This window comes from Lutzomyia longipalpis, chromosome 1 (assembly GCF_024334085.1).
Source record: "Lutzomyia longipalpis isolate SR_M1_2022 chromosome 1, ASM2433408v1".
NCBI lineage: Eukaryota > Metazoa > Arthropoda > Insecta > Diptera > Psychodidae > Lutzomyia > Lutzomyia longipalpis.
The window spans coordinates 40287453-40306809 of record NC_074707.1 but is presented as its reverse complement, the minus strand read 5'-3'; the positions used below and the strand labels follow the sequence as shown (position 1 = coordinate 40306809).

Sequence of the window (19357 nt, the reverse complement as noted above, 5' to 3'; positions counted from 1 at the left end):
AAAATTTATAAGAAATGTTAATAAAAATTTCATCCACTGAGGAAGATGCACAGAAGCGTCGAAAGCTTTGGCCCTAAAATTGAAAGGATGCGTTTGGGTTGACCTACCGCCCCTTGGCTGGCGCTATCGGAAGGATTTATCCTATACCAACAAATATTTAGTTAAAACTTAAAAAAAAACTAATAGATTTAAGAAAGCAATAAGAATAATGAAGATTCCGTTTAATTTCCTGTTTAGTCCAGAGATTTAAGCCCTAAATTTTTAAGTCTAACGGCTTAAAACGTAACTATAGCCGTTAATTTAATCAAGAGTATTACATTGAGATGCCATCTGTTATTTTTGGACCTCTTCTGAATTTTAATTAATTAAAAAAATTGAGTTGAAAATGGTTTAAATTTAAAATCACACGGATTGAATTTTTCTTGAAATTTTCATCATTACCTATTAAGTTTAAAATTAAAACTAAGAAATGGGCCAATATTTATACAAACTTCAAGACTTTTCTAAGCAATTTTTGGCTCAATTTTATGATGAAAAATTAAGATTTTCTTGTACTCTCTATAAATCAGAAAATATTGATAAAAATTTAATATTTCCGTTTTTTTAAAAACTTTTTGTTAAAAATGTTTGTTTATAACATTTTACTCAATTCGTTTCATTAATAGTTTTCGTGATTCCCATAAATATTAGTCCAACCAAGTGCCAAATTTCTCATAAAATTCGCTTCTAATCCTTCTAATCAATTAAAATTTACTGCTAACTTTTCTTCTAAATTACGCACAAACTTTTCTCAAAAGAAGACTCAAAAAGATCCAGAAAGCCCCCAAAAAAAGAGTGAAAAACTATTTCAATTTGATCTTCTCTAAACCAATGAAATGTCTGAATATTATCATTTGGTCATGACCGTCTGAAAAATCACGTCACACCAAACATGTAATCATTGCTCATGCCTTCCCCAGGCGTTTCCTTGTTGGAGTACAGATTATCTTGTCACCCCGTTGTGGTGATGCGGAGCGGGACGATAAAAGGAAATTGACAATGAATGCGAGGAACATGCCTGTCTTGTCTCATTCAGTCGTTATGGGAATAACGATTTAACATTCACAAACTTGAGACATATATGGACAAGAGAAATGAGGATTTAAGAAAAGAAATCACACTGTATATTTGCTAAACTATTGCATGCAATTTGAAATTCAACTAACTACACATCTCAATCGTCCTTAAATTCTTTTTTTTTAAGTTTTTATATAAGTATTTTGAAATACTGATGAGTTGCAGTGTGAGATATGCGCACGAATTATTTATTCTTCTTCTGCTCAGCCCTGTTGAAGGTTTCTTCGGCAATTTGGGCAAGAAGTGTAGATGTGGCAGGGCCCGTTTGATCTACTAGAGCCTTGAGATGTCCTCCGGAGCGCTGAAGAAGCTCATGGGGGGCTCCAAACTCCACAACACGTCCTGCATCAACCACCAACACACGATCACTATCCATGACTGTGTGCAGCCTGTGAGCAATCGTGAGTACCGTGCAGTGAGCAAAACGCGTCCTAATCGTCGTCTGGATGAGTCGATCGGTTTCAGGATCAACATTTGCTGTTGCCTCATCGAGAACGAGGATGCGATTGTCCCGGAGAATGGCTCTTGCCAGGCAGACAAGTTGCCTCTGTCCCATACTGAAGTTTGATCCACCATCTGCCATGCGACAGTCAATTGCACCTGCTAGAGCTGTGACAACTTCCTTCAGCTCAACGCCTTCGAGGGCGCTCCAAATCTCCGCATCCTTGCGCTCGTCAAATGGATCAAGATTTGCACGCAATGACCCAGAAAAGAGGATTGGATCTTGTGGGATTATGGAAATGTTGCTACGGAGATCATGCAAGCCCAATGTTTGCGTATCAATGCCATCAATTTCAATTTTTCCCTCAATGGGAGCTAAGCGGAACAAGGCCTGAATTATTGAGGATTTTCCTGCTCCTGTTCGTCCAACGATTCCTATTTTTTCCTGAAAAGTATAGAAAACCGAATTGTAAAAATTGCTAAAAGCTTCCTGATTTTTCTGTTCACTCACCCCTGCTCTAATTGAGAAGTTCATGTCCTTAAGGACAACCTCGCTTGTAGCTGAATACCTCAGGGATAGATTGTTGAATGACAGAGCTCCCTGATTGGGCCATCCCTTGAATGGACGATGCTTTGCTTCAGTTTCAAGAGCAGCCTCCGAGGGTAGGTCTGCATACTCCAGGACACGCTCCACAGAAGTCATCATATTCTCCAACTCTGCTGTTTGACGCATCCCCCACTGACACATCCCAATCAAAGAGTTAACTTGCATTATAGCCAACCCCACGTTTCCACCCAAAGTTTCTGCAATACATCAAACAAATTCATTGAGACATTGAACTCGAGAATAAACTTTAATGAGATGTGATTTACGGTTGTCCAAGAAGAGGAAGCTGAGTGTTACAATGGCAATGTAGATGCAGCAAATTAAATCCAACCACATTGCAAAAGATCTTGCGGTTGAGATGTACATGTACCAAGCGGAAGAATTAACATTCTGGTGCAGATGAAATTCAGACAGAAGATATTTTTGTGCTTTGAGAGCACGAATGGTTGATAAGCCCTGAAGAGTTGCATTTACGTGGGAAAAGATTGGACTACGTGCTGCAGGAAAAATGGAAATTAATTTCAAAAATATTAATGTAAATTAATTTAAATTCTTACTCATTGATTCTAGACGTTTAATGCTCCTTCCGGTATTGATGTAAATCCACCTGATTGCATAAAGTAGAATAGACATAACTATGGTCGGAATAATCATCCAGAAATTAACGATGCCCACAACAACCATTACTGCAGCAACCTCAAGGAAGAACTGTAAGGAAGAAATAAGAGAATTTGCATACAATAAAACGCAGAAGGATATTTTGAGCAATTTTTCACGAAAAATTCCTCTTTTTTGCATATTCTCTTCCATTCAAATTGAAAAGACCAACAGAAGAAAATCGCCGTGTAAAGAGAAATGAGACATTTTCCTTGCAAAAAGCTCTCCAGACATAACTATTGTGGATTTTTTTGGGGATGAAAAAAGCATGATTGATGAGGAAGAAAAACATCCTCAAGAGTCCTCGGTGCTTAAAATCAGACAAGTCGTTAATTTTCTTGCTCATTGCAAGATTTAGTAACTTCATTTGTAAGTTCTTAAAGGTTTTTCTCATCTTATTAAAGTGTTGGGAAAGTCGAGCAAAGAGAGAGAGAAAAATGAGTGTTGTGCACTTGTGGTGGGTACTTCCTCTTACTCTTCGAGAGGATTCTCTTCCACAAAGGAAGAGAAATTCATCAAAACCCCCAAAGAATTAAAGCTTTTTCTTTCTTTCTTTTCCCAACAAAAACTCTTTTCAAAATATTAAAAAAAATATATCATTCATAAAACTTTTTCTGGGGAAACTTTTAAAATTCTCATACAGCGTGATTTTATATCACCTCCTAAATTATTCATTACTCAAATCGAACATTGTGATGAAAATCCTTCTGAAGAAAAAAAGTCCCCGAAAGCAGTTAAAAAATCTCACAAGATACAAAAGTTCATCGTGAGCTTTTGCAAAAGTTCGAAAGTTCCTCCTATATAGAAAACTTTGGGGGAAAATTCTCAAAGGAGATAAAACGTGGGAAAGTTGGTTTTTTTTTGTTACTTACATTAATGCAGTCAATAAGGTTGTTGGGTAGCTGACTGTCAATCCCTCCGATATCCTTGGAGAATCTATTGAGAATCCTTCCAGATGGGTTGTTGTTGAAGAACCACATTGTAGCCCGGGTAATGCCACGAAAGAGGCGATCGTGGAGCTTTGTGGAGGCCATAAGGCAAAGCTTGAAGAAGGCAAAAGTTCTCTGGATGACCAAGTAGAGGAGTGTCAGCATAAGGCATCCATAGATTATCATAAAGAATTGCCTCTGGGAATCTTCTTCCGTTGAAATTGGCTCAATGAGTACCTCATCAGTTGAATTTTCCTCCAGTAAATTCGGCAAGGTGGTTGTGGTGTTTATGGCAAAATTACTAGCAATGAGATCCGTATTGTTTGTTTGATCCAAAACAAGAGATTCCTCCCAGTTAACCCACTGAGCCACGAAGTAATCCGTCCCACTGATGGCAAATTGCGAGAGGATGAAGACAACAAAGACAAATACAATGAAACAGGTGTTCTCGATTGCTTTGAAATAGGATTTGTAGACATTGAGGCTCACAGAGCCAATAGCTTGAGTTTCTTTCTCCTCCTCCACGAGAGAGTCATCCTGCCCCTTAAAGTCCACCTGGGACGGGAAGGTTTTCAGCTTTTGCTCAGCCACCGGTGTCTGTGGCTCTTGGCTCTCGTCGGGAGCTAGAGAAAGAATGGACTCAAGATTGCTCTGGCGAATCTCATCGTAGGATCCTTGCATCTCAATCCTCCCACCATTTAGGAGAACAATCTGGCGAATATCCTTGAGGTACTGCAGTTGATGCGTCACGAGGATTACGACTTTGTCAGCAAGGAAACGTCTGATGCATCGCTCGAAGATGTGTTTTCCCACTTGGGTATCCACGGCGGATAGAGGATCATCCAGGAGGTAGATGTCAGCTCGTCTGTAGATTGCCCTGGCTAAGCTGACTCGTGCCTTCTGGCCACCACTTAAGCTCACCCCACGCTCCCCTACAATCGTAGCATCTCCATGGGGGAACATGTCCAGATCTCTCTGCAGGGCACAGACTTTAATCACCTCATGATACCTCGCCTCATCGTATTCCTCCACGAAGATAATATTCCTCCTAATGCTCCCCTCAAAGAGCCACGGCTCCTGGGCTGCATAGCTTACACGACCATTGACTTCAATTGTCCCCTCATCCAGTTCCAACTCTCCAATAATTACCTGCAGAAGGGTAGTCTTCCCAGAACCCACAGGGCCAATAACAGCACACATCCTGCCCTCTTTTACCTCCAAATCAACTGAATTGAGCCCATTCCGTGTCCCATCACTATTCCACAGGGCAGTAACATTCTTCAGGATCACCCCCTTGTGCTCGGCTGCCTCATTATCAATTCTCGGTGGTAGCAAATGTTCCCCATCGCTCTTCCCATTGACATTCATCGTCTTTCGCAGCATTAGCATCTTTCGCTTAACATTATCCGTGATCTCCTTCTCAGTCTTCCCATTGGCAACAATTGCATCTCCTCCGTGATCCTCATTCTCCAGGGGTCGCTCTTTGGTCTCACTCCTCAGTAGGAATTCATTGATTCTCTTTATCGAAATGTACGCCTCGGCACAAGTTGTAATGGCCAGTGGCCAGAAATGAACCATTGATTCATTGAGAACATTGTAGAAGGAGGACACGATAAATACTTTGCGGGCAGTGAATATATTGCCAAAGTAGATGTAGGACATGAGACTGATAAACAGGGAGAATTTGGAGATTAAAATGAAGCAGTAGAACGTTGCTCGTACATAGAATGACCCCCGGATTGCATTTATTTCCTTTCGGCGAACTTTGTCCACCATTGCAGCAAAGGACTTCTCCCAGGCGTACATTTTTATCACCTATTAAATACATTTTTGTATTAGGAAAATTTATGTTATCTGGAAAATTGTCTATGTATTTTTTTTATGAGGAGAATTTTTTCGGGTCAGAAATAAAACGAGAAAATATGAAAGCATAAACTTTACGATAAAACGTTCCATTTCATTCTTCTTGAATTTTCTTGAAAATTCAGAAAATTCATCCTTCGAAATCGATAAAAATCTTTATATATTTTCTGCAAAGATTTTCATAAAATATTATATATTCCGTACCTGAATGCCCTGAATAATTTCATTCATAAATCGTATCCGGATATCAGTCCTTTTGGCTGTACGAAGTCGATAAGTGGCTGCTTTGCGTCCAATGTAAGCTTGCAGAGGGATAAATCCGAGCAGGAAAGCCATCCCCAGAATACCGGAAACACCAATTTCCCGATAGATGAAATATCCCAGGAGAAGCGCTTCGAGTGGCCCCTTCCACAGGTCATGCAGAAAAGCCATCGCAACATCATACCTGCCCACATCATTGGACATCAAGTTAATAACCTGCCCATTGAGGCCGTCGAACGTTGTGCATTTGGACAGTCGCATCACCTGCAAAAAGACATCCAGATAAGCAAATTTGCATTTGTTGGGAGATCATAAAATCCCAATCCTGCCGGCTGTAAATCATCGGCATGTCTTCCTGCTCTTTAAAGCGATAAGAGAATGATTAAATTATAAATTCATCCTTATCAGTTTGATTTGTGACTGATACTGGATTAGGGAGCTAAAGACAGACGGAGAGAAAATACGCAAAACTCACCTTTTCATACATCAATGTACAAGTCGCCACGCGAATTTTCATCCCCTGCTGGAAGATGAAAAGGATAAAGGGATGGAAGATGCAGACTGGGATAAGGGAAGACAGAATAATCCCCACGGCGTACATATAGGCTTCCGACTTGGTTACAGTCGTCTCACCCGGTGAGAAGTACGTCACTAAGCCACCAAGGCACAGTGGCTGGGCAATTCTGTGAGCACCATAAAAAAACATATCGTTGCTTATCAAAGTGAAATCATTTCATCATTTTCATCAAGATGATGAAATTCTCAGGCAACTTGTGGGCACTTTACCTTGTAGTTGTCTCTATGATGCAAAATAGAAATCCTAGGCCTATCACTGACCACCCGTACGCTCTTGTGTACATTCGCAAGAGCGATGGGGATTTCCTCTTTAGCTCCTCTGTCCATAATTTGTGGAATTTATCAGAGAGCCCCTCACTTTTATGCTCAGGCAATGTCTCATAAATATCACTATCCTCTATTGAACGATTCCTTCCTATCCGGAATAAGTCTACCAAATATCTATATAGAAAAAGATGGGATAAAATATTTTATTTAGTTCATTTAAGATCATTTTTAAGATTAAGAAAATTATGAGTGGAAATAAGAATTATTTCTTCGTCGTTTTAAGACGATTTTTCTAGCTTTTTGGTAAAGCTATAATTCATCAGCGAAAGCTTCAATGAATAAATCTAATTAATTACCCAATTAATCGTGAAGAAAAAGCTCCCATATAATGAATAAAATCGATTTATTCAAACATACATATGTACGTTACATACCATACCTACATAGATATTCTGACATGACCAAAAATAATTAATCACGAATTACCTTGCTCTAGGTCATATAAAACTACATGTATGTAGTGAAATACAGGTAGCTATGTGTGCTTATTTCTCAAATTCATATAAAATCTTGCATAAAGCAACAATCATCATCGTCTAGTGTCATAAAATCATCGTAAGAAGATGATAATTAACTGATAGAATAAGTAAATACATATAGGTAGTATCAGAGTAAAAAAAGAATTTAAAAATGATGATTCTTTTCTTTTCTTTCTAATTTATTTTTAATATACATTTGTTTAAACGAAAAAAACATTATCTAGGCATAATTGCCTAGATACGCGAATAAACATCTTTTCAAAATAACTAAATGATTAAACTAATTAATAATTATTATCGGTAAGTAATATTTCATAATGAGATATTATTATTAATTAACCGCTTGAATTAAAAAAAAAAACTTAAGTCAATTAGTTTACGGAGTTTATGGGTCTATTTATATACGAGACATGTCTATGATAACACATTTGGTTTACATTTGGCTGATAATTTTTATGAATTATATTTAATTACTTAATGGCTAAGGTCATGCTTTTATTGGCATATTTTTTATAGGTTTAAAACAACTGTTTTAGAGGTTTTAGACATACCTATACTGGTGTTATAAATTTTAATATTTTATACAAAAAAAAACTATTAAAGGTGTAAAATTTTTGCATGAGCATTTATTTAGTTTTTTTGTTTGTTTTTAAATTAGTCATAAAGAGCATTTAAACCATTTAAACAGACAAGACAACAACAAGACGTTCGATATGACGAAGAGCCTACAATACAAAGGATTATTTACATTTACTGAATTTTCTTACATTTTATTTTTTGATATAAAATTTATTTTTCACTTTTAAACCAACAAAATTACCCAAATTGACTTCAATAGTTTTTCTAAAAGATATGAGTAGATATAAAAAGCTTTCATTTATTTATCATATTTTGTCGTCACCCAGCTAACACATAATAACTTTGACTTTACTTACTATTTATTAACGTTATAATAACGTTAAATTATCGTAAAAAATGGTCAAAAGACGTTTTTGCTTCATTTACTTCAATATTTTCGCATAAATTCAATTTTTTGTGTAAACGTTGGAATATCGTCAAAAATAAGTCATTAAAGGTCAGTAAGATGAAAAATCAATCATTTTTTCTATCATCAAAAACTAATTAAAATGGCATATAAATGCATTAAAATGATTATTTGAAAGATAGCAAGTTGTTTTAGAAGCCTTTTTGAGCAGAAGAATCTCATTTATTATATAAAAATATACTTTCAATTTCTTCCTTAACAACGTCAGTATACCGTAAGAAAGCACAACATTTCTGACCCTCCATCAACTTTGGCTAAAATTCCTGCCGAAATCTCAACGTCAGAATACCGTAAGTATACTTACCCTCCACCAACCTTTGGTGTTGAGGGAGAGACAGAAAGAGAAAGACTGCGTGGGATATTTCTTTTTTGTATTTCTGCACTCTTCTTTTGACCTTTGACAGGCGTTTGTTTTGGTTTAGGTTTTTCACGATTTTCTCGAATAAATCAATAAAAATGATCAAAATGATCAATGAAATCGTTAAAGAAGATCATAATGAGGGTGCGCCAGGTCTTGTTCATTGAGAAATTCGTCATTTATTGTCGCAATTTTAGTATTTCGCGCATGTCATATAACTATAGGGAAGAATGCTTATGCGGGTGACCAAGATTGTGCGTATGTGTCTTACAAGACCTTCTACAAAGTTTTGTACGGCAGCAATGAAGTTAGAAATGGGACATCCGAACGTAAAGAAACCCTCTTAGAGTTTCTGAGATTCAAAAGACTCATTTCCATATGTGTGAGATATGATTTATGATTTTATTTTCAATTTTATGTAAAACCAATTATTTTTTAAATTACTACTTATACATTTTGTGCACAGTTATAGAATTAATTCTAAATTATAATAACAGCGCTTTTTTATAATAGCATTATATATAAAGCATTTAAAAAGTGTAACATTGGGCCTAATTCAGCGACCAAGAAACCATTGAAATCTTTGAATTTTGTACTGATATTTCAAGATTTCAAGCGAATTTCAAGGGTTTCTTGGTCGCTGAATAAGGCCCATTATCGATACTTTATTTATATTTTTTTCATTTTTATATTATGATAACAAATTTATTTACAAATCTTTGCTTCTTTCCTTTTACACAATTTAATCGGTTTAAAGGGTATAAAAGAGGGTATGTAAAAGCGGAATAAAAATTGTCTTAGACTTATGTTCCATACCAAACATTTTACATTTAATTTCAGACAATTTATAAATTCTCTTTCTATCATAAACTAAATCTGAGGAGCAATAAATATTCAAGGTTGATGATTTAATAACTTGAGTAAAATAATCTGAAATTTCTCGTACCTTTTGACCATAAATAACAATTTCTGAATTGTGCTGTGTAATATTTATAACTCTGACAATTTCATTTGAGTAATTCATAAACCAACAATTTTTATGATCACCCTTTAGTGTAAAATCTTTTCTTAAGTCTAGGGCCTTATAGGTACCAGAACATTCATCGAGTTCGTGTGAATTTGATATCTTTTTGTCCAACTTTGGATATACTTTAACCTTTTTTGCTTTTAGCAAGTCCACATAAGATTTTTCCATTTGTCTTCGAGCAATTTGAACGAGTGGACGATTTCCATTTCTCACTTTTTTTTTAATACTTTGCAATTCGTTTTCAAAGGGATAAGTAGACATGGATAATAATGGCCCATGATTTCGAACGTCATCAACCACGTGTATGATGCTGTGAATATTCATAACAATTTGATCGCGACCATAGAGCTGTATATATGTTTTTACAAATTCTTGTAACATGGCTTCCGCAACTGGCAGTAAGTGGTGATAATGACGAGATTCGCAAATTGTTACACTACAGAAAAGTAATAAGAAATTATAAAAAACATCTTCTTTGAGAATATCTTTTAAAATTACAACACCGGTATACATAAGGAAAGTTCGCCACTCAGTTGCCTTCCATCTAGAAATCTCATTCAAATCTCTGATATTACGATGAAGTTCTTTTGGTCTGTAATAATTAAGCTTAACCAACCTTCTAGAGACTTTTTTAGTAATTGCAGCTGGCCATTTTGAGTGGTAATTAAATTTACCTTCCATCCAACCTAAAACTAATCTTTTCATAACACCTAGGTGCAGTAAATGAAGATCATCGGAAACTGGAAATGCTGTAATCATGTCGATTGGCAATTCTTCAATAATAGATGTTTCATGGTGATGCGAGGGATCTTGACGTCTCCTAAAACTTTCATTAGTTCTCTTAGGAGCATTCAATGTAGGATAGCTCATTCGTGGTCCTACAATTAAAAATATAGTACATTATATACTAGATCAAACAATATGGTGAATATGGCGAATAAATGTATATTTTACCTGGATCATTTTCTCCTTCAACTGTGCATTTACTGCATCCATATCTGTGATTATAATACACGGTACCTAAAAATAATTAAGATTTATAGGTACCTTTAAAAAACATATTTTCCATCACATCTCTATCATATCCAAATTCTGTCATAATAGAAATTAAAATAAAATAATAAATATTATACCTTTAACAAATGCTCGCGCGGGAAGATCACACAAAAAGCTCTTAATAGAGACTATAATATGGTGCATGCCAATCTTCAAACCATTCCTTATTAGATCCTGAACATCTGGAATAAATTTTTCAAAGTATTCCGACACACAGGAAGGCTTACCGTTTCCACAATAGATTGCAACAACTTGTGGTGGAATATTAGGAAGCTCATCAATGGCACATAATATTGGCCATACATCAATCTTTGAGCTTTTAAATACTTGAAGACCATCTACATGAAACCTGATTGATATTTTTGGTAAATTGTCTATATTCAGTTGTTCAAGTTGTTTACAGACAACGGTTTTAACTCCATGATACCACATTTCTCCGTTTCCCATTGGCTTCACATCTATATGCCTTGGTGTTTCTAAGATTGTACGCGCATCTAAAGGTAGATATTGAAACATTGGAAATTGTCTCAAAATATGCAATAATTTTGTAAGTGCGTCATGTTTTATGTCATGCTCGATTGCCCAGATATGAATATCATTATGCAGATCTGGTGTATTATATTCCTCCTCATCTTCAGTATTTTCATCTGATGAATAATCCAAATTAATATTCTCTTCTGCAAAAGAAAGTAAATTCTATAACTTATTTCTAAAGAAATCTAGTCTTTAATTTCTTTATATTACATATAAAGTGTTAAAGCATCACTCATTTACGGGGCTATTACACTTAAGCTCCAAATGCTTGAGCATCATAACATAACCTCTATGTGAGTACGAGAGATACAACAACGCTGTTTTTTCTCGTTCTTTCTATGTAAAATCTTAAGCATCAAATTCTTAGAACTTTAGTGCAATAGCTCCCTTATTTTGAGGTTAGAACCCTTATTATAAGATCAAACTAAGCTAACAAAAAATCAAATTTTTTTTTCTTTTACTTGACATTTTTCTCTTACCTTCAAAATCAATGTCCATTGAAGTCTCATTTTCTTCTGCAATGTCATTGCCGACACTTATATTTAAAACTTGATTAGTATTATACGTATTATTTAAACTTTTTCGCAATGCATCAATTTTTCTATAATAGCTTGAACTATATCTGAATGATCTTCGTTCCATTTTTCAATTTTTAAAATATTAATCGAATAAAAAAAACAAGAAAATGCGTTCATATCAAGTAGTAGATGCACAGCTAAACAAACCGCGTCATTCGCTTTTCGGATAAAATGACCTTTTCAAACTTTTGCAAGCTGACACTGAAATGTCAACAACTGACATGAATAAAGTCATAATGAAATATCCTGACTTTCTAAAGGTCTGTTCACAATAGTGTTATAAAATTCTAGATTTTCGAGAATTACCACCTCTGCCTCCATAATTGTTATAAAAATGCTTAACAGCGCCCTCGTCTTGTGTAAACACATATGGTGATAAATTAAGGAAGTCCACATTTTATAACTAAGAGATGGATTTTTCTGAAGATGAGAACACGGTTTGTAAATTTGACAGCCGAGGTAGATCTTTACGGTACACACAGATCTAGAAACTCAAATTTTCTTAAGAATTTTCCTATAAAAAAAACATTCACATTTTTCTATATAAATTGTTTATTGATTATCATAAGTTTCTCCATTAAAATGAAGTTTTAACACTTACATTATATTTGTTTAAATTTTTGAATATTCTTCACTGACCAATTGACATAAAATTATAATAAGAATAAGTAAATAGTTATGTAGGTATTTTATAGTTAATGCAGCTAGTCTTTGTTTATATTTAATACATGATTGGCGCTAATATAGCCCTAGTTTAAAAAAAATCAATTATACTTAAACCTTCTTTGCATTCAGCAATTTCTCTTTTCGTTTAACGCGTTAATTAAAAATTTCTGATAAATGTTCTGAAACGTTTATTAAGCCAAAATTGAAAAAAAAACAACGTACTTAGTCTTTTCTCTATTAATTAATAACAACAGAACTTGTTAATCTATTCTTCTTACGATCTTCTTCATTAAATCGAGTACGAGAGTGTTTAAGTAGCTTGTTCACAAAAAAGTTCTTGCATTCCATTTTTGTAAATGTGTTATCTGCACAATTGATAACCGCAAAAAACAAAGTGAACGTGTTGCTTAATTGAGAAAAATTGCACTTATTACCTTTTCCAGTCCAAGAAAATTTGGTTAGAAGTTTTCTCTTAAAAAGTCTATCTGCAACTTCATAAGCAATTTTCGTGGACTTGATTCCCCTGTTCTTACCGCAACCTGCTACTTTAATTAACTCCTTTTTGTGATTTTTGAAAAATTCCTTATCAGAAAGCTTTAATTCAAAGTCTTCCAAGTCGCGACGGCGACGAATGGGCATTTTTTGAATTTCCTTTTCCTCAAGTTCCTGTTCCCCATGGTCTCTTCCTTGTGCATCCATCAGCTTCTTAACCATTACATTTGTACTCATAGTAACTTCAGAAATCGTGCGAAGATGGCTGTTTCGTTCTTTAAGCTGATCTTGGATTTCCTGAAGAATGTCATTATTTTTTCTCAACTCCAGCAAAACCACTATGAAAGAAAAAAAAAGTGTTTTTAATATTCACGCATGGTATAACAATTTTTTTAAATTTATTCGGAAACATTAAAATTAAAAAAAAAAAAGAAATTCTATTAATTCATTCAACAAATTACTTACAATCATTTGTACTGGTAATCGAAGTGCCACTGTCATCATTGTTCACAGGTAAAATTGCATGTGAAAATGTATCATCATTGTTCTGACTGTTGTCAAGATCCATTTGTACTGATTCGTCAAATTGAATCTGCGTTTGAGGGTCGGCGATGTCTGTTATTATATCAGAACTGAAGTTATTTTCTGAGCGTGATCTAAGTTCGTCGAAAGTCGATCTGTTTTCATGGTTCTCATTGATCCTTTCGTCCACACACTCATCAACAAGGGAACGAAACTCTTTATAAATTACGGCTTTGTTTCTTCTTTTCTCTTTTGGAGCTTTTCTTAAGTGATTGTTTAAATCACCCAGTAATCTCTTCAAATCTATTTCAGCTTCTGCGAATGAGTTAAATCCATCGCGTTCTAGTTCACAGTCGAATGCAAGCCAGTCATCCTCTGGAATCATTTCGATTATTAAATAAGTAATCGTAATATTTGAATGGTTAACTTACCTGGCTCAGAAAGAGGGTCATTTATCAGCTTAGAATGCTTTTTCGGAGGCCAATACAATTTATTGTTCTTTTCCCATCCATTTGGAACAATGGAAAGACGGTTCTTTCCATTTTCTAGGGTCCTGACGATTTTGTACATTTTTATCTCACCCTTACTATTATTCGAATTCACTGCACAATTAAACAGCACTTGTTTTACTCTCAGATTAAAATGCAATTAAATTAAATTACACTCTGAACAAAAAATTGTGTTGCTGGTGACTTAACTCAAGTTACTGAACTAAAGTATCCTTTCGCGGTCGTCAAAGAACTGAAATTTTAAAAAAGTTTCAGGGATATATATACCCGAAGGAGAAAAGATCGTTAAATCTCTTCGTAAATAATCTGGGTTACTAAACAGAGATCTAATCTTTATTTATTGTGAGACAAAATGTGTTAAGCCTGTTAGCAATATTTTTGTCGGAACATCTTTTAAATTCTGAGTGCAAAATTTTTTAGGTCATAAACATTTAAGGGTTTTCCCAGGCAAAGTAACCAAAGTCTCACATTAAGGGTTTTTCCAAACATGTGTTTTGCAGACAAGTACCCTTGTCTTAAGCGGTACCATTTCTTCAAAGTTTTATTGCATATCCTCATTTTCATAATGATGGGTTTTTCTATACCTAGGTACATTTTAAAAAAAATTAAGAAGGTTGTCTCCAATAAATCAATGCAAGTATGTACGTACATATTTTACTTTCATTTTTTTAATGTTATACATAGGTATTATTTATCGAGAATTCAAAATTTGCAACACCTTGTATTTGATTGATGCGCGTATATTTAAAAGTTTAAGGTTACTTATACCTAATGTTTGCTACCAATTTTATTGAATTGAAATATAAAGTAGATACCAAAATATTAAATCACTATTTTTCATAATACATGCTTAAATACGGAGAAACGTTTAAACAACACGCCTTGTGAAGTGAAAATAGAATTATTCGTGTTTAGTAATGAAATTTCCTTGCATTGGTCTGAAAAACATATAACTTTTCTGATATTTTCAGTCTTTCGGCCAAATACAATATATGTGACAAAAATTTTTAAGCTACGAGATATGGCGTAGATTTAAGTGTCCGGGAGTATCAATAAATTTTATAGCGAAATTCAGGATATTTAATTGCTTTTGAATCAAGCCGGGTCAGCATTTTAAGCAATAGGAAGGATGTCTAAGACATTTTAAATGAGTAGTAAAGACAAAATCTTTTTTCTATCATCAGAAATATTTCAAAAATTTTTATAAAAAATAATTAATTTTTAATGAAAGGTCCATTTTAGGTTCTTTTTGACTTATTTGCGACGGTAAAGTATTTCGGCATATAAATTTGAGATATAGGAAATTTCGAAAAAAAATTATAAATATTCCTTGTAAAATATACCATATTAATAAATATGGTATATTGGTAGGGAAATAGAGAAGACACCATTATCCTATGCTACCATGTATGCTAGAGAGAGAAATATGTTTGGGAAATTTTTTTTGAGATGCCATGTCAAAAATTTCCCCTTTTGGTCTCAAATTTTAAAGGTCAGTAGAACGTAAGAAAAAGGTCAGAAATTTCTTCCAATAACGTTATTCTGACGGTGTACTGACTTTCAACGTGGGTCTTTTTTATTCCCCATTATCACGTAAAATGACTTATTTTTGATGAATTATCAACGTTATTCTAACGATCCTTTTCGGCACATTAGACTTTATAATGACCTTTTGTGCCAACTGGGCAGCATAGGTAAATATATATTTGTCATGTTACAAAAATAACAACTCAACTAACTCATTCATATACCAAAAGTTTTTTCTTGTTCTTTCCAATATTGATAAAATACTTCCATTCATTCCAATTGAATGTAAATTGATATGAATTGAAATGCCAGAAAAAGGCCAAATCGTTCATCTTTTTCAATGTATTATTCTCCCAAAAAGATCTTCATTTCACGTATGGTTGCAAAATACTCACAGAAACAATCTTTTGCTCATAAATGAAGCATCCTGTACAGGATTCCGCTTCCTTGTCGTCGTATGTGGACTTCTATTCATATTTCGAGATTTATTTGCTCTATTTAAAACTATCTAATGTTTGTAGAAAAAAAATTAAAACACTTTGCACTATTTACGAGATAAAAATTCACTTTGTAGGCAGTCTCTCGTTGCACTGGTATTGTGTAGAATTTTTTATTTTTCACAGACTTATCACACACAGAGTTTTGCTCTTCTGTAAACTATTTAAGTGGAGATTTATCAACAACACTCTTTTGTTGTCCCTTGAGGCACTTTTTCGTTCCCAATTCTCACAGCTCGGTTTAATCTGCAAAAGAGAATTTATCAATGAGTCAATATTGTGGTAAAATAATGTAAGTAGAAAAAAAAGAGTCATGATTAGTGTGTTAGTTTCTCAATGCAGCAACTGCAACAAACTGCAACGACCTCACTGCAGTTGTTCCATTGAATTGTGAACCGATTGCAATGCTTTTGAAGTAGGAATGTAAAAAAAAATACACTGATCAGCAAAATTGTGGCAATTGTACCATTAAAAACTTTCCATAAGTAATTTGTCCCTAACATGTTAATTACACTCTGAAAAAATTTACGAGACTTTTTGTTAATTCTTCGAGCAATTTAATGAGGTTAATATACCAACAACGTTTTTTTTTGTAAAACTTTTCTCAGTTTCATTCTATAAAATGCCTGGATTTTCCTTTAAACTGTGATTAAAATACAAGAAAAGAGAACTTTCAAACACACAAAGAAAATTGGCCAAAGAACGCGTTTTGTGTTTTTTTATGTCTGTACACTCCGAGCTCCAATCAACGATTAACTATTATACTTTCTCTGCTAGCGATTATCTTGAGCTCTTATCTTTCTCAACATGCCAGTATGAGTGGTACGAATAGATAAATAAATTATGTATAATACACCGAAAAAAAGAGAAATATGTAGGTAGTCACACATAAAAAAATTCTATGCTATTTTGCTCGTCACTGTATGTGGCAAAAAAAATTCACACACAAAGAAAATCTCACAGAATTCATTGAAAAAGAGCTCTAAAATTTTTTTTGTGAATGAAAAACCATCCTTTTAAGCAAAAAAAATCAAACAGCGAGTGAAACAAACTCTGTCGAAGGTTTGAAGGTGAGGCGTACACTCAGAAAAAAATAAGTTCAATAAGAGCATTTACAGTATGTTACATCACGTGAATTGATGAATCCGTTTTTTAGTTAAAGCGCTTGTCTCGTTTTTTTTTCGCACCTTGAAATCCGCCAAATCGGCCAAATCTAATTATGGTTTGATCACCACACCATGAAAGCTTCACATCACATTCTGCAAAATCACATTTTTACTCGGCGGCTTCACGTTCATAGACACTAAAAATCCGCGAAGAAAGAAACTCACATAAAATACAGCTATATGTTGTAGAAGAAACTCAAAACGGTCTTTGGTAAAGAAAATGCAAAAAAGACGTGAATAATTCGCATTGAACGTTCCGCAGTTTCTTTTTTTTTATTTCTCACAATAGTGATCCCCCTTTTTATGCTTTAATGGGGCGGGGAGGCGAGGAAATGGGGTCCTATGACACGTGCACTGCACCACACAACCCTGATCAGCTGTTCACTGTAAACTGATGTGTGGGAATTTTTTTATGTGCAAAAGACCGTCTCCGTTCGAGCGATTCGCGTCCGATAAACTGGGAGAGAACACTGGCATCTGTGGCCCCTTAAATAGAGAAACTCTTCCCCCTCTTTGTATGGCGCATGGCACACAAACAGTCGCCATGTAATTTTTCTCAGTGTATTTGCCATCCATGTGGCGACTTATGCCGCGGAGGAGAAATTCTCGCGTTTGCCGGCACACGCGAAGCAACATTCGGGAAATCCATTATCGATTATTTTGCACGCATACACAACAACATTCCCCACTTGGTGCAAAATGATCAATATCGAGACATTGGGATGGTTTCCAGAAATTGATTTTCATAACAAGAAACTCTTTTTATGGCCTTTTCCGGTGACCTCTAACCAGCCCAAACGTGCCAAAACCCGGCGAAAATTGAAGTTTTCCACCAAAAAAAAACTTCTCTTGGATTGTCGGGGGATCACCCTAAATGGGGGACCCAAATAATGAACACGATGGGAGGTATTGAGAATTGTTGTGAAATTCCAACAGCCACGGAGGCGAATACAGCTACAAAGAACACACTTTGGTGTTACCCAAAAGATAAGATTAATTTGGGGGCGAGACATACAAGCAAAGAATTCGATGATTGTAAATTATAATGAAAAATTCATGTCAAGTTCATTGAGGGAACTTCTGCGAAAATTTGCAAACTTCATTAAACAAAGGGAAAAGCTCCAAAAAATTGGCCCCATTTGATCATTAAATTGAACAGTTCTTCTATTAGCAATTCCACTTAACACAACTTGGTGAAAAGTATGTTAAATAGCTTGAATTAACATCTAATCAATCTAATACTATTTAGTTGTTATTTCATTTTACACATAGATTTTTCTGAGTGTAAGATATTATGTATGAAATAATATGCGAGATACTTACATCAAATTTCAACTTGTTTATTTATTTAGTTTTCTTTTTTCTTTGAGATGATTTCCTTAATTGTTAGCAGAAGAGATTTCCACCAGACAAAGCATATCAGTAGCTCTTATCAATTTAGATTAATCTCATAGAGAATAACAAGGCATGGAATTTAGAGTAAAACATACCAAGTCTAGTGATAAAGTTGAGAGATGTGTAGTATTTGCGATTAACATATCTTATCTCAACTCAAGACGTTTATTACGTATTTTTTTTTATATTGCGCAATATTTAGTTAGTAACACTGGAATCTATGGAATCTATCAATGAGATCGTTCAATGATTGTGCCTCTTATTACTCTACTCAATATTAATGCTTAATAGTCACGCGCTGGTTTTTAATTAAACAAAAATTTTCTGTTCTTTGTACTTTATTCAGTATTCTTGTCAATTTTAATATATTTGACTTTGTTTAAAAAAGAGTTTAAAAATTTCTTACACAAGATTAGAAATTTTGGTTCAGAATTTAAGTTTTTAGACCAATTTTGATGTCCTAATCCAAGAATTTCAAAAGATTCCTGGAATTGGCTCTTCTGACTAATAAAAGTGTTTACTGTAAATTAATACTAATTGTAAGAAGCAGATATAAGGAAAATTATTGGATGAGTGACCCTTAAAAATAATTAGGAAACATTTCAATTTTTCAGAATCAAAATCTTTCAGAAATTTAATTTAAATCTTTTTGAAATAATATTTTCTTTCGACTTTAAAATAAAACAATTTATTATTACAAATAATTTTTTCAAAGCTTTGAAGCTAATC

The 19357-nt window shown here is 34.4% G+C and overlaps 4 protein-coding genes across 14 annotated transcripts in view; 2 read left to right on the top strand and 2 right to left on the bottom strand.

Moving 5' to 3' along the window:
* The window catches only part of LOC129787307 (DNA-binding protein RFX2), an 865065-nt gene that overhangs the window by 128980 nt on the left and 716728 nt on the right, over window positions 1-19357 (top strand). The gene's annotated exons all lie outside the window — the stretch shown is intronic.
* LOC129787346 (uncharacterized) overlaps window positions 1-19357 on the top strand; it is a 58807-nt gene that overhangs the window by 32796 nt on the left and 6654 nt on the right. The gene's annotated exons all lie outside the window — the stretch shown is intronic.
* LOC129787299 (ATP-binding cassette sub-family C member 4-like) lies at window positions 1141-17706 on the bottom strand. Of its 7 annotated transcripts, none has more exons than XM_055822767.1 (10): window positions 17255-17706; window positions 15966-16313; window positions 6661-6891; window positions 6350-6557; window positions 5818-6138; window positions 3694-5565; window positions 2722-2872; window positions 2431-2661; window positions 2069-2361; window positions 1141-2002 (listed from the first exon to the last, which is right to left on the bottom strand). In XM_055822767.1, the coding sequence occupies exons 2-10, from the start codon at window positions 16043-16045 to the stop codon at window positions 1301-1303; spliced, it is 4089 nt and encodes a 1362-aa protein (XP_055678742.1). In that variant the 5' UTR covers window positions 16046-16313; window positions 17255-17706; the 3' UTR covers window positions 1141-1300. The 7 variants fall into 7 exon arrangements, with proteins under 7 accessions (XP_055678742.1, XP_055678745.1, XP_055678746.1 ...); XM_055822770.1 differs by having other exon boundaries at window positions 17399-17706; XM_055822771.1 differs by having other exon boundaries at window positions 17184-17266.
* LOC129787312 (uncharacterized) lies at window positions 8868-11923 on the bottom strand. Its single transcript, XM_055822807.1, has 4 exons — window positions 11756-11923; window positions 10820-11419; window positions 10641-10706; window positions 8868-10564 (listed from the first exon to the last, which is right to left on the bottom strand). Exons 1-4 carry the CDS (start codon window positions 11916-11918, stop codon window positions 9411-9413), a joined length of 1983 nt encoding a protein of 660 aa, XP_055678782.1. The 5' UTR covers window positions 11919-11923; the 3' UTR covers window positions 8868-9410.